Genomic DNA, 15773 nt, shown 5'->3' with positions numbered 1-15773 from the left:
GCTCATTGAAGTAGTGCGAGAAAGTAGCGCTTCCTGTAGCAAGCAGGAGAACTAGTTGGTGGGTTTTGTACCAGTTTGGTGAATTCATTTTCGTCATCTGTTGGTTAGCTGGTAGGTTTGTGCTTGGGGGCAAGAGTGAGTGAAGGTGTGAATGGGTAATGGCGCACAAAGAAAGCTGCCAGTACCAAAATGATCCCTGGAAATGCCGGTTAAACTGAGCTGCCAAGAGGGGGAGTTAGAGAGTGAAATAGGGAGGGCGCCACAGAGGCGTGTTTGACATTTCATTTAGTGATTTTAGAAGAAGGGGACCCCATTGGACACTGGTTGTGGTTCAGTGCTATCAGTGTGACATGGTGAGGAAAGAAGGGATATAAATTCACTCCCCCCAAAGGGGTGGTGAGCAAAAGCGTCGACAGGGTAGGGCCTGAGCGGGCAAGGCCCACCCAAAATGTGTAAATGCCAACCCAGTAGCACTGTGTGGGCATTTACAGATGTTAGTTTTACTGTGGTGGGCCTAGCTTCATGCCCAATTTTTAGACACTCCTGGCTACGTCTCTGACGGTGAGCTCGGGCCTCTCTTCCAAGCTTGATGGCAGAAGTACTGCATCGTTCCAAACGTAAAAAAGGGCACCATGCGCAACCGTTATGTAGTTATCTCTTTCTGGGGCCCAAGAAACCAGGTTCCATCAGTTCTTGGAAGACATAGACAGTGACTAGATTGACAGTGGCAACGTGTTGCCCTTTCTCTTAAAAAGTAGGGTGTATGTGGCACACACACCCTACACATAAGCCCCTTGCCTCTCTCCAAAATGCTGCTTACTAAAAGGGGCCTCCCTGCCCTAAAATGAGGATCAGCAACTGCACCATCTTTTTTCTAAAAGAGAGTAAGGCTATATCCTCCTATGCTCAAATCAACGGATCTCCTGCGCAGGTCTATCCATACCAAGCCCACATGCTGCGTAAACAGGAAATCCGAAAGCGGCCTGGTTACCGCCTTTTGAGATGTGCTATAGGATGATCTCCCTCAGAGGTCTGGCTACCCTTTAACAAGTAAACCCTGCACCTAAGTTGTTCATGACAGGTTCATCTCAGAGGCCCAGAAATGTTCTAAACAATCTCCCAGATTGCCACAGGGGTGACCTGCCAAAGGGGTCCTGTTCTTTCCACATTGGCCAATGTCTGTAGGTAAATGAGACCAGCCACCTCGTGGTTACAGTGCATGTGTATGCCACCATCTCTGCTTATTTGTAAATATGAAATGCAGGTAAAATGGAGAAAGTAAATGTACATTAGGCAAAGGGATAGCTCAGCGGCAACGTGCTCGCCTTGGCAACAAGACGACACGAAGCAGCACAGGTGCGATCCCCGGGTCTGCGCTTAGAAACCTCTGTGTAATAAGCACGTTATAAATACGCCACAAAGACATATTCCTGTAACAGCGCCTCGATGCCCCCGGGCTGTGTGAGCGCTTTAAAAATGTGAATAAATAAATGAATAAATAAATGCATATAGCGTTAAATGTGTTCTAATGCAGATAACAGTTTTGCTGATGAAATGCTGGTAACACGAGAAGTTCTTCCCCGCACCCGCTTCTGGAGCAATGTGGACATCAATGAGGAGGCCAGGGAGTACAATTGAGACATTGTTGAATGGTGACATTCGGCCTCATCACGAGTTGGGTGGTATCCCGACGGTAATACCGTCCAACTGTAATTGCGTTAGTGCCACCCTGTCCGGTGTTATTAGCGCCGGATCATGGGATGGGCATTAACAGTAAATCCCCATTCCCCATTGCGTCCATTGGATACAATGGGCATTTTCGGTCGCATGTATTGCGTGTTAATAAAACCGGTGGTAATTGCGTGGAAAACAGGGTGCTAAAAGGGATTTTCACCTCCAGCAAAAATCTGGAGGTAAAACAGCCCATTTTGCACCCAACTCGTGATCGGACAATCCCTTAAATGCGTCGGTAATACAATTACCGCCACATTTAAGTGCTACCGCCCAACTCATGATGAAGCCCATTATCATGTCAACAGTGTGAAAGTGGAGAAGTGAGGCACGTATGAAGAGGCGGGAAGTCCAGGAGGAATAGGAAAGAGACAAAGGAGTCTTCTGCATGGACTCATGGCAATGGGGAACATGGTTTGGAGTGACGAGGATTGGAAGATGGTGATCTGAGCAGGAGTGACATCAGAGACAGGTAGGTCCCAGGGAGGTTGTCATGCTGCAATGGGAAATAGAGCCCTTAGTTTAGACATTGAGACATTGACACACAAATCCCTTAAGTACTAATGTACCCCTCGTTTGGGGGATTGATTAACGAAAGCCTCCGTGTCGGAGATCCCAAATAGATAAAAGAAAGAATCAGATCCCAACCAGGAGAAAGAAAAAAAATAGAGTAAAGGATCTTTGTGCGGTGCCGACACGATGGTCCCTTTACTCTTTAAAAGGAAAACGAATACATTTCTGGCGCAAGCAGAGCACCTGTCACAACGGAAAAACCCTTCAACAGGGTTTAAGGCACTCCGCTCTAGACCCTGACACCACTGCAGCCCAGAGCGTTTTAGCTGGTGCTCCCCTGATTAGTAAGGGAGTGCTTTTTAACTTTGCTGCCCCCAGGTAGTTTCACATCACTGTTGGGCCAGGTCATATACATAACTACTGGCGCTCTCCATAGCTGCGGAGCCCTCAATGTGTTTTTAGTCCTCTTATGGCTGAAATCAAATAAAGGGACACCCCCTGATTAACAGGCGGCCCACTGAGACCTGGGCCACACCTAGCAGACATGGACCAGGTGTGGGGAGTGCTGTGGACACCCCTATGCTGCAACACAGCGCTGGGCTGCATCGTGCCAAGCAGCCCAGTCCAAGTAAGACTTTGGGGCCGCTTCCATCCTTGCTGCCTGCTGCTGCCTGCTGCTTGCTGCTTTCGTCTGGCACACAGCAGCCACCAGAGGGGAGTGCAGAGGGGAACATCGAGAGGAGCAGCCAGGGACCTTGAGGCAACTCTGGCCAGGTTGTCTTGCAAGTAAGGTCAACATAAATCGTTTTTAATACAGTGCACTGTCTAGACTTATTATATTTTTAAAGACACTAGTAGTGCAGTTGCTTAGGACTATTGTGTCTTGTGTTTGCCTTTCCAATAGTAAAACTCACAAAACCCTGGTGGTGTACCAGAAAAGTATATAAGTAAGCTTTATACAACTAAAGAACCGTACACCAGCATTCCCTGTGTCCGCCTTTCCCTTTGTGCTGCAGTTATTCTAACCTTGTTTTTTCTCCGTAGGGGTACTTGGAGAACCTGCCTATCCTAACCTCTTGTTCCCTACCTTCACCATCTTCCTAGCAAGGTACCCCGGGGTGATCTTGAACACAGGAGTGTGGGGTTTGGAGACAGGTAAAAGGTGGGTCAAGTTATTAGTGAAAGGTTAAGCTGTTTAATGTGTGCCCACCTACATCTGTATCCCAATAAGGTGCTTTGGGCGATATTGCCCCGTATGTGGTCTATAAAGCTACTATAACCCGCTCGATCTTCCATTAGAAAGACAAAAGCGAACACAGCATACATAATGGATAAATAATGGATGCAAGTAATGCCTTTATATGACTTTATAACAGGTGGGTTAGTGTTCGCTACTTCCTGAGGTTAACTCCCACTCCACTTTTGCTATGTACATTAACAAGTGTATGCTTAGGCCTGTTGAGAGTATATAAATGTGCCTGGGCCGTCATGGGGAATTGGCTATGTGTACGTTCTCACAAACCTGTTGACTGTATAATATTCACCCTGAGTGATCATGTAGCAATTCGTTTCGGATTACCCTTTGCATTACCAGTAGGCTCTGAATGTGTCATGCAGAACAATCTGCCGACTATACCATTCCTTTTAGCGCTCATTTTGTACAGTGATAATGCGTTATGTAAGGTTATATATGGGATAATGTATGCCCTACCATCATTATAAGGATATTGCGAGTCACTGAGGAGTTTCGTGCCCAAATAGAGGAACGCTGCCGAAGACCAAGTTCCTTTATAAGGTCACGGAACTCCACAGTGATATCTTTTTAATGTAAGGTAGCGGGTATTTCAGTCCTTATAATACATGGCCACACACTGTCGTTCCCTTTAATATTTTGTCCCTTGCTAATGTAATGTAAGAGATTTTTCATTTACTGATCCATATAATCAGTATAGAATCTGGTTGTATTTAAAAAGCAAAAACGAAGCTTTGCAAAAAATAGTTCAAATAGTTTTTTAAAATATATTAAAAAAAACATTCATTTTGTGCTTTAAAATAAGTAATAACATGCAGATTCTTGCTCCTTTTCCTGGCATTAATTAACTGCCGGAGGGTATGCTGAAATTCTCTCTGCTGGTCCCTGAATATGGAGTCCAGCGAGGTGGGGTTTAACAGGGTTCAGGGACCAGTATGGAAGCCATTATAACCTTTAGCACCCTTGGTGGGATAGCCAGTCTATCAAGGAACACTGATGGTAAATGTAAGATATATATGTAAAGACAAATGTAAAACTAAGAATTGTAAGATATCTATGTAACTGTAATCTAAGACTGCTCAAGCGCCCAGTTGCCCAACGCCTAGGTGCGCTATACAAATAAATAAACAATACAAGGGAGGCTAAGAAGGTGGTTTGAATCTCCTAATGTTAGTTTGTGTTCCAAGCCATCTGATGGCTGCGTCCCTCACCCGCCATCTTCCTCTCACCCCATGATGCGGTTTTAAATTATCCCCCTCCCTACTTACCTCATTGTGGCGGCAGCACTCACTGCTGCTGCTGCTTTGTTCTTCCTCTTTCCTCATTTGTGAGGCTGCATTGGAAAGGGAAGAGGGGCTCTGTATGGGGCTCTACCTTCCCTTTCCATGATGGCCATCTTTGAACAGTATTTTCGGTCTGTGAACGCGACGCCATGAGGCATCCCATTCACAGAACGAAAATACTTTAAATTAGCCCCTTCCTAGCCCATGGGATGGGTGTGAATGGCTTAATGCGAGTTGACTGTTGATATGCTCTGTCCTGTGCCAGTAGCCTTGGAATGTATCATTCTGAACAATCTGCAGGCTATATCAATCATTAGTACCCGGCACGCTCTGTCCACGGGAAATACTACACGTGGATTGGCTCTTTTCCGAGCCATACCACACGGTATTCCTGTGGACGTACAAGGGTGCCAGCGTTTGCTCCCGGTGGGGGCGTGGCAGCACCTTAGCCAATGAGGAGGCTCGAAACGGGGCAATCCCCGCTCCGATCCCCCGCCGGGGACTCAGGTACGTTTTTTTCCCTCCAACCCCCTCCCCTGCAAACTATCCCCTTCAACGCCCTCCCAACCCCACTTACCTTCTTTTTTCTTTTTCTCGGTAGCGAACGCGCTTGGAACACTTTTGTTCCCAGCGCGTCCGCTCCCGATGACCGCCATGGGAAGGGAAAACGGACTACGTATTCCCTTGCCCTGCGGTATATTATTTTTTTTTTTTTTCTGTTTCGAAACGCGGCAGCGTTATGGAACAGAAATAAATGCCATTTGTACCCCGGTCTAACGGGCCGAGGTACTAATGGCTATAAGACCCTCGGCGGCGGGCCTATACCGCCCACGGTAATGCCCCCGGGGCTTCGTTAAGGGGCGGTATTGGCCCGCCGCCTCGGGTGTTATTGCCACAATAAGTGATGAAAAGGGTTATTAGGCTGTTATAGCCTGGCAGGGTGGCAAAAAGCTTGTCTATGTCTCCTTCACCAGTGCCCACTGTGTACACATCACAAAAGACATCTTGGAATTAAGCCTTTAAAGGTACTTAGAGCCTCCAGAGCTAGAAGCTGTGAGCAGAGCAAAGGAGAAGTGCAGAATACAGGTATTTACTCTGGTTAGGGTTTTCATGGTTTGGAACTCCAACCTTGAAGATCTTAAGATTTTTTCGATTTCTTGAATTTAATTCATTCTTCTATCAATTGTTTCTTCAATATGGGACTTAAGAGACTAAATAATATATTACATAAGAAACTAAACTGTTTGGATACTTGAGTTACAAAATAACAACTGACACAAATTTCAATGTTTACATTCACAGTTTATGCCCTTTAAGAAAACGAATGAATCTTTGCCTTACTCTCAACCATTAAGAACCCAGAGAATTACCAGCACAATTGATCAATTTCAAGCTACAATTCCAATGCAAAGTGCATTTCAAACTAGAATGTAAACAAACACTAACAAAGAGGGCCTATAACAAGTCAGTGGACAGTTCTTGTTTGTTGATACCGGCATCTGATAAAAGTGTAATACACCATCACATACTAATTGCATTCTAATCTTTGGACCCAGTACTACATTTATCAACCATGTGATTACTAAACACTGAAATACATTTCGTGCCGACTCTGAACGTAAAAATATTTGCTGAGAATCCACTTGGATGTTTAAACAAAACCATGAACGAATAATGTCTTTCTTTCTATTTGAAATAATCAATCTGTGTTGATACAAGGAAAAAACATACTCTTCATGTTAATGCTGCTCGTGTTGTAACAACATTATACATGGAGATATTTTGAACATCCATATTCTGAGGGGAAATCCTTGATACTGCATTCACTCTGAGGGGAAAGAAAAATGGGGTTGCCTGTCTCTCACTTCTTATCAAAGCTTCAAATATGCCATCATGACAGGTTCCTTCTTTCCAATCAGTTCTGCACATTCCATAAGATCACCCTGCTACAGAGAACATGCCAGACTTACAGATACTCCAGGTGCAGGAGTCCCACGAAGGCATTATCCCTGATGATGTTGAAAGTGTTGGAATTGAACAACCTGCGGGATACAGAAGAGATAGTTATTGGTTTCGTATGCAAACAGTTACAGCCCTGCCCCTTTCTTTAGTTCTACATCAAGGGAAAACACCGTCCCCATAGCTGGAAAATCGCCTTACTATTCTGAATGTTTCCCATCAGCTCATACAGGGCCAAACTCATAAGCGCTGCCAGGAAGGGTAGGGATAGTTGTACTCAATGCAGGGTTAATTGGATGGCCACGTCACCAGGATTCCAATATTCCAATATTGCTCTTCGCTTTCACAAATCCTTGGTATCAAGTGCTTATGGCGTGTGTGTTCAATTGGTGCTTCCTAATACCTCAACCCCCACAATTGCACATGTTTGCTTCACGTATGCCCAGGACTGGAAGTGGTGTCTGGGATATGTGGAATCACCCGGCCATGCTACCCAAATGCAGGCTTTAAACACACATGGACCTGTTCTTCGAGCTCGGAAGTTGTCTAATCGATGGCTTTATTTGGGTGGTGTCTGACAAGGGTATCAAGCCCGGGATTAGCTATCAAACAATGGCAAACGCATGCATTGCAATTGAAGGGGGGGCCTACTGGGTACAGGCAGAGGAAATGCAGATTCAATATGATCAAAGAATTGTAGATTTGATATGCCCATGGTCTGAGTTTGGAAGCTCAAATGTGGCAGAGCTGAACTCCACTGAAAACTTGTCTACAGTGTGGAGCCACCAACCTACCACACAAGATTCATGTACAGAATCTCAAGTTAACACTATGACTGTCCTAAGGGCATATATGTAATCCTAACCAAGTGGTTATGTTTTGCCCCTATGTGTGATTAGATCTGCTCATTTTGGGACCGGGGGCAGTGTGATTTATCCTTCCTCACCACATGTAGCCATGTACCTTCTAGCAGAATATATTTGTTTTTGTCCTTGCACGTTGACCACGGGGGGGTGGGGGAAGACATGACAGCCACTCAAAATATTAAGAAATGCCATAATGGCAGCATTAAGGAAACACAAGTAGGGTTATATTCTTATACACTGAGAAAGAGCTCAAGAATCTACCTTAGCTCCTGCTGTCAATATCTGACCAATTGATTGAGACATCCCACAAACTCATTCCCACAAGGGGTGATCCCTACCTAGACTGCTCTGGGCACAGGATCCCAAACATGTCAGAGGCCACAAACATCAAGCTACTCTACTCGGTAAACCGAGACATTGGTTTGCATCACTTACAGCCAGTCATTCCCCTTTTTCCTCATCCTCAATGTAATGCCTAGGTGACTGCAGCAAAGTATCTCCCATCACCTGTTGCTGCCTACCGGCCATGCATATTGTGCATTCAAACACATTTATCTATTCTAAAGTTCCCAAGCATTGATCTTTTTTCCTATGCTCTCAATCAGTTGAGATGGTTGTGGCTTTTCGTATCCCAGCCGGGAATGCTGTGGTGCGGTAAGGAGGTACTATTAAATGGTTTACCACTAATCATAGGGCTAGGAAAGTCTGAGGTAGAGCCCATGTAGGCTCAGGAATAAATCAGAGAATGTGCCAAAATGCTTAGCATGCTGCCTTCCTAGATGGGTTGCAGGTACACCTGATGGAGGTCAGACAAAAGCTCCCATGGAGGCTACGTAACAAAACCAGGAAGCTCAATGAACACTTCAGTATAGCCTGTGAGATAATCCTCTACCTTCCAGACTTCCACACCCAAACTCACTCCCAGCTTCTGTGGGGTGAATCCATGCACCACTTCTATACCAAGACTAGCTTCCTCTGCTCCAACAGCGTTTCACCAGTATCCCCTTCACCTGCACACTCTGGGCACGCCTTGATTAAAACCCACAGATTTCATGCTATTCTCTGAAGATGGTGCCCCCGAGGTACTGGAATCCTTCAGTGGAACATTGAGCACTGACACAGAAATCTGCAACGCTAGAGTTGCAAATATTGTCCACCCAGGAATCTTCCTACTCCTGCCTCACCTCTTTAATTCATCGCTAAGTGCTGTTGAAGCCTCCACTGATTCAGACACTACTCGAGAAATGCACCGCCGACTGGTAGACTGCCATCCCTGCTTTTGTTTCGCTTGGTCAGTGAAGCACCACGAGACACAGGTTAAATGCCAACTCCCCTCACGTCTGGAATATACATGTGTCAGGGGACTGATACCACTATCATGGGTATCAGAATACAGCTCTCACACCTGGTGACCATGGTCTCTTCTGTACACTTACCACGCTTGACCTTTCTGCATTTTACGATAGTGTCACTCGTGAAACTCTTGTAAGCATTTACAATTCTCACTAGGGACTGATGACACCTCAGTGAAGTGGGTCATGTCCTACCTCTTTGAAGCCATACTTGCCAGGTGAATCTGGCCCCCTAGTTAGCATTCATCAAAAATATCAGATGTAGTGTACACCCGAGACTCTACCTATCGTGTCTATATTGCCCAGATGATGCACAGCAACATTAGCTGCCCAGTTGGCCACTGGATGTATGCCAATGCAATCAGCTGCCTATAACTCATTAAGGCCTGAATGAATGGCAAGTGCCTCTGCTGAAACACACAACAAACATATGACCTTGCCTGTTGTCCCATCGCAGAGACCATGATTCAACTGCATAGTCTGGGCTGTCTGTACTGAGCCCACTGGACACAACCAAAGATGGCAAGTTAGAGGTTGACCTAGGACACAGACCTGTCTTTCGCATCCCTAATTAACACTGTCACTAAGGCATTCTTTGACCTCCTCAGGGTCCTGTGAGATATCTACCCCTTCCTAGCAAACTGCCTCACGATTGAGCGGCTACTCACAGCGTTCCTATCCCAACTGGGCTTTTCTGTGCGAGCATCTTTGCTGAACTACTGCACCATCCTTTGCACAATTTATAGTGAGCACAGAAACATGCAGCCCGTTTCACCCTCAGTCTGCAGTGTTCTCATTGGCTCTCACTGGTCATGAACACTCTATTTGGCTGCCCATGAAGCAGAACATTGGCTTGAAAGCTCTCTGCCTGGCCCACACCTCTTACACTTGACTATCCATAAAAGAGAGCTTCAGGAATTTCTGCTGGACCTTACTTTAATTGTCTTAATGAAGTCTAGATTCTCTTTCAGCAGACCAGATGCCCACGGCTGCCTTCACAAAGACACCTGTTTGCCAACCACCAGCCCTACTACAAAGGTTTGTGGTTATTTCCTTCAACATCAAAGGATGGCACCCTCTTTTGCCAATGTTTTGTCCTGAACTGGCCAATGTGATGTTCAGGAGAGCCCAGAAGAAGGGCCATTTTTAGTTTGGGCTATTAGGTGGTGCTTAAAGCGCTACCTTTAAGCCAAAACTATTGTCATTAAAATAATAGTTTTAACATAAGAGCTTCAAACATGGGCTCAGAATGAGGGTCTGTAATGCGTTTCAATGGAGATGACATTTTAGGAGGGTTTCACAGTTGTTCGGTTATTGAATATCTCCCATTCCCTGCCCCTTGCCATGCTCATCCCTATGGCTAGTCCAACCCATGTCTGCCCATCTCAGAACTCGTTGAGCTCTTCCATGGAGGCAGCCATCTTGGATGATTGTCTCTAGGAAGCTCTCTGGAAACAAGCCGAAACTTGCGGCCATCTTTGTAATGCAACAGATAACATGCATCTTAGTGTGGAAAATCTGTATTCAGAATATGTTTGACCTTTCTTTTGCTGAATACAGTGTAAGTCCATGCCTTCACATTGATCAGTTTTCCTCTTTAAAGGGGTAGTTCACTTAAAAATGTTATGCTTTAATAATGTTGGCCATAATAAAAAAGATATATTGGCATTGTTTAAAAAAACAGTTCCTATAGAAAATAGGCTGATCTCATCAGGGCCATGTGACGCTTACTGCACAGGTCTATTCACCTGCTGTGTTTATTGACTGATGCCTTGAAAGCGAGGTCACTCAGAGGAACCAACCAATACATGGAGTAAGTAGATACACCTACACAATAAGCTCCAATAACTCTGTACTGAGGCATGGCGCATGCAAGTAGGAAGCTTTTTGTTTCAGCTGGCACAGGGAGCCAGCTGAAACAAAAAGATGTGCGCTTCACCACCATTTGCCTGTTTCCCCCACTCAAAGTTTCATTACAAAGCCATTTTGGCAAATACATGTCATGCAGAATTTGCCAGGAACAACACACTACTCACGTCGGAGCCCAGAGATCTTCTCCAATGTGAACACTGTCCTATGTGTGTTGGTGGAATTTTGCTCGCATTCAGGATTTCTGTCTCCCCACTGCCTGCAGCATTGCGTGAGCCGGAAGTGGGGATCTAGAAATCTGAAGTGCGAGCAAAATCCTGCAAACATACAGAGGACAGCGATCACAGATTTTTAGCAATATCCTATGTGTGTTTGTAGGATTTTGCTGTCCCTCTCCCCCAGCACCAACATCCCTGTGTTCTCTTTCCCAGCCCCTCTCCCCAAGGAAACTGCCCCACTAAACCCCCCCACCCTGCTTGCCGCCATCCCCCTTGCAGGGATGTCATTTAGGGGTCACCAGGGGTCGCAACTGCGACCCTGTGGTCTCCCTTGCTACCCCTAAAAAAAGAACCTTCCTTTTTCTTTTTCTTTTTTTTTACATTGAGGCTCCTGGGCTGTGTGACCAGCAGCATGTGGCTCTTTGTTTCTGCAGTGGCTGGTTGTTTGATAGCTGTAGCCTTCAAGATAGGTCAGTGGATTGAGCGCTCACTGCTGCAATGTGCATGTGATCTGCAGGTTGCAGGTTCGGCTCCTGGCAAGGGCAACTCAGCCCTTTCATCTTTCTGAGGTTGATAAATGAGTACCAACACAGGTTGGGTGATATTGTTTCTATATTTGTTCTATATAAAGGGCTTAAGCGTAAGTGCTATATAATGACACATCATTACACGTTTGGTCTTGGACGTCTGCTTGCATTCACAAGCCTATACTCAATGATATAAAGATACATATGGTGATCCATTTTTGTATGAAATTTATATCACTTTACAATGATATTGTAACCATATTTTTCGTAGTGTACTTTGAAACAATGCTATGTGATGCCACTTCCTGTTTGGTCAAGGGGTGAAAGGTCGTGTTCCATCGCTTCCCATGATGTCACTTTGGGGGGGGTGAAATGACATCACTTCCTGTGGTGTCATCAGAGGTCAAGGGTCGTGTAATGTCACTTCCGCTACCGCTGACATTTTGGTGAAATGACGTCCCTGCCCCCTTGGCCTTCACACCCAGTCCAGCGACCATGCAACTCTGGATCAGCCTGCATTGGGCTTCTAGAGCCAGACCCAAAGGCTTGGTCCTGGCTCAGCCCTACCCCAGTGTTCCCTGCATCTGCCAGCTCTACTTAGTGGCAACATGAGAAGGGACATTACAAGAAGTTGCGATGAGTAAGTGGAAAAACAAATATCTGTGGTATGAAATACATTTATGGTCACTGCTATGTACTTAATATTTACTTGTGACAATAAACTTAAATAAGGAACTTACATTGAAGACATACAGACTCCTACTTGCTTTCTGTCTACTGCATACCACAAAACTTGAAAAACCAGACACTGCCGTACTGGTATTAACTGGTCTGTGGTAGTAGCAGGTGCAAAGCTCAAACTGTTGGCTTTTCCAATTCTTGTAAACTCTGGACGGTGCACTAGACCACAGACCTGCATCACGGACTGTAGCACACACACCCTGGCTTAAATCCTTTCTAACACCGCTTTCTATGCTTACAAGCAGACAGTGGGGTTTGGATGGTTTTCAAAACCTGAAGTAAAGCAAATACAAATACAATCGGATGTGTTGTTCTGATCTAGGGCAGACCTCTCATTTGTTCCAGGTTACGCATCTATTGGTGTTGTTTTTATTTGTATTCTAAAACTTGTAGTTTTAAGTTCCCATGTTAATCGCAGGTCTACAAGTTAAGTCTTATCTTCCCAACCTTTTCTCAAGTACTGCAATTCTGATGTATCTTTTGACAAAAGACCTACACGATTTAAAAGTAAGAACTGTAAATCATCAGGATACAAAATAATTTAGTTGAATTATTAAATTAACTAAATCCCTCATATTTAATCAGAAAGTAAATATCAGTGGGGAGTGCAAAGGAAAAAATACTGATGTTTGCTGTTTTTTTCTACAACAAATGTGTGGGAGTAAAAGCTTTGCATTTCATGAGCCAATTTACTAGGGGGATTTCCTGCTTTTTTGCAATTACAGTTCTGTAGGGCCAGGTAAGGAATTTTGTGTTAACAAGACTAAGCGCTCTGCAAAAATTGCCTTGTGGAGCGCCATTCGTTAGACCCGACATAACGTGTAGAAAGCCTGCCAAATAAGGCCAGTCATTCAACTAACATTTTTCTCAAAAATAACATGTTGTAGTTCTAAATAAAGCCACTAGATGACAACATTGCACCAGCAATGATTTGTATAGTTTTGATGCAAACATTTTCGAAATGATTCTATTTCAAGACAGGAGGCTTCATATGATGCAATTATTCTTCAGTACTTGACACCACAGCAGTAGAGAAAACAGAAACAAACTTTAACACAAAACAAGTTTGGTTTTTCAAAATAAAATTCACTTTGTTATTTAATTTAATGGGATTACCCCCAAACCAAAGATGGAGGACAGGTCATGCATGCCCTAGCAACGCCCAATAGGCATAGACCTCTCTTTATATAAGTCCTTTCCTGTAAGATGACATTCTCTTTCTTTGCTGCTGAAGCCACAAAGTTAAAACACGCCCTCACTGTTCGTGATACTTTTTTGTTGTATCTTTTTCTGACTGTGCAGTTACTGTGTGTCATTAGCTAACCTGCATGGTAGTGTGAATATTCAGCTAGCAAGCACTGCATGTCACTTTCCTCAATGGGGCGTTAGCACCTCTCGGTCTAGGTGTTATAGTTGCTCCCAGATCTATGGCCTAGGGAGAGTGTTTTTATCCCTGGTCCCTCCCTTTCTCCCTATTATCTATTTTTTCTCAGCGCGGCGGCTCAGAAACCCAGCAGGTGTTTATCTGCAGCTGCACACTTTCTTCCTCTGGACGCGTACCTGTGTTTCTTTAAATTGCTGTGCCTGCTCGGCCAGCGGTTTTCCCTCTGGCTATTAAGGCGTGGGATTTCCCCCTCCCACTGCCCCAGTGCACAGCCTACTCAGGCCTGCTTTTAGTGCGCACTGTCGCACAGGCCCACCCATACTCTGCCTGCTGGGCTTCAGGCTCAGCCTAATTGTGTGAAGCGTGGGGGTTCTCCTCACGAGCTAGCAAGCTCATATCGCTTCAGCATGCTCAGCTAGCTTGTTTTTTCTGTGTTTTTTTCTTCATTTGTCACGGTAAGCACCCAGTTTTTTACAAATACTTTCAACACAACGTTGGTGTTTTCTGTACACAATATGGCCGCTAGTAAAGGGGTTGAGGGTCCTCTGTCAGCCGATGCTAGTACCCAAGTTAGACCTGTTAAAAAAGTGATAAGGTATTAGGAGCTGAGGATGGCCTAAGAAGGGGGTCGGGTGAGGTATCTTTATCCACCCCACGGATAGTCATAAGTGTGATCCAGGATGCTATGGACTCAGCTCCTCAGGAGCTCAATGTTACGCTTGCCTCCACTTTCATAGACTCATAAATAAAATTGTGGATTTTCAACCTCAGCCTGTCCCTGAGCCTGTGCTGCCCCCCCAAGTTAGCTGTAAGTGCAGGGAAAAATCAGAACATTTGGCAAGTCAGGATGGTCCCAGCTCTAGTTCCTCGTCCCAGGGAGACTCCCCTAGAACAGCTTTTAATAGGAAGCTACATGACAACCCTGCAATTTCCATTAATTCTTGGGCCAGTCAGCGGGGGATTGTTCCAACTCCCAGGGATCCGTCCATGTCCAGGTCATCTCAGAATAGTTTGGAGGATTCCGATTCCCCACCTTAATGGCACAAAGAAAATGGGGCCCCTTGAGACCTATCCCAGAGTGCTCATGTACAGTTGTTAAATGATAGTGGGGTACCTTTCTTTGACCCGCCTCTCATTCAGCATCCCAGATCAGCTGAATGGCCATCGGTAACGGTGTCCTCTTTCTTGAAGCATTGGGTCAGGGTCTACCAATGCTCACTCAGAGTGTCCCAGGTTGATTATTCCAGATAAAGTAGCTCTTACCTCACATATAGACCAATCCATGGTTTCCTTCCTCTCCCAGAAAGGGAAATACCCCAAAAAAGCGGTGGATAAGGCTTTAAGGGGCTACCAAGACAGGCCTTTAGATAGTTTAGGCCCCTTAATAAAATATTTGAAATGGCAGAGGACGCTGCTCTCTTTAATTCCCCTTTGGATGTTTACACCCTCCAAGACTGGGTGCAAAGAACCATCTGCCTGCTCAGCAATGCTAATGCCCAATTTCTTAAGAACGCCATAAGGCGCTAGTTATGAGAATTGATTCGAAATTTGTGGATATGGCTGAGGGTGAGGCAGGCCCTGAGGCCCAAGGAAATCTCTTTGGGTAAAAGATGAATACATTATTTGTCAGCCTATGCCCATAGCTGTATGGCTTTCGACAAAGCACAGGCCAATACCTGCAAAGTTTCTGGCCCAAGAAATGTTGACAAGGCCAGAAGAGACAGAGCCTGCTCCTCTGGGCGCCCCTCCCAGGGCTCATCCCGTGCCAGGCAATATGCAGCCAGGGGTGCACAACATTCATCCCCTGCTCAAGGAACCCTACCTATATTCTATCCCCAATGGGGATAACTTTGGAGAGAAAGTCCAGGCAGAGGACGTGGTAGAACAAGGACGGCTCCAGGTAACACCTCATGTTTTAAGTGTTTCTTCCTGCAAACATTTGGGGGAAAGTTGGCTAGGTTTGTTCCCCAATGGGAGGAGCTCACGTCAGACCCCTGGGTTCTACAAACAGTGAGAGGTTTTCAAATAGAATTCTACTCCCCCTTGTCAGTTGGTGCACCTGGTTCCCCTCTCCTTCG

The 15773-nt window shown here is 45.3% G+C and overlaps 1 protein-coding gene across 2 annotated transcripts in view; it reads right to left on the bottom strand.

Annotated features, from left to right (window-relative positions):
• The window catches only part of LOC138451431 (leucine-rich glioma-inactivated protein 1-like), a 332589-nt gene that overhangs the window by 88409 nt on the left and 228407 nt on the right, over nt 1-15773 (bottom strand). For both annotated transcript variants that reach the window (XM_069604910.1, XM_069604911.1), the window contains one exon: nt 6750-6821. In XM_069604910.1, coding sequence (XP_069461011.1) covers nt 6750-6821 — 72 coding nt within the window. The remainder of the gene's footprint in view (nt 1-6749; nt 6822-15773) is intronic.

This window comes from Ambystoma mexicanum, chromosome 1p (genome assembly GCF_040938575.1).
Source record: "Ambystoma mexicanum isolate Mex_15411 chromosome 1p, UKY_AmexF1_1, whole genome shotgun sequence".
Lineage (NCBI taxonomy): Eukaryota > Metazoa > Chordata > Amphibia > Caudata > Ambystomatidae > Ambystoma > Ambystoma mexicanum.
The sequence above is the reverse complement of the archived record's forward strand: the minus strand, read 5'-3'. Positions and strand labels throughout refer to the sequence as shown.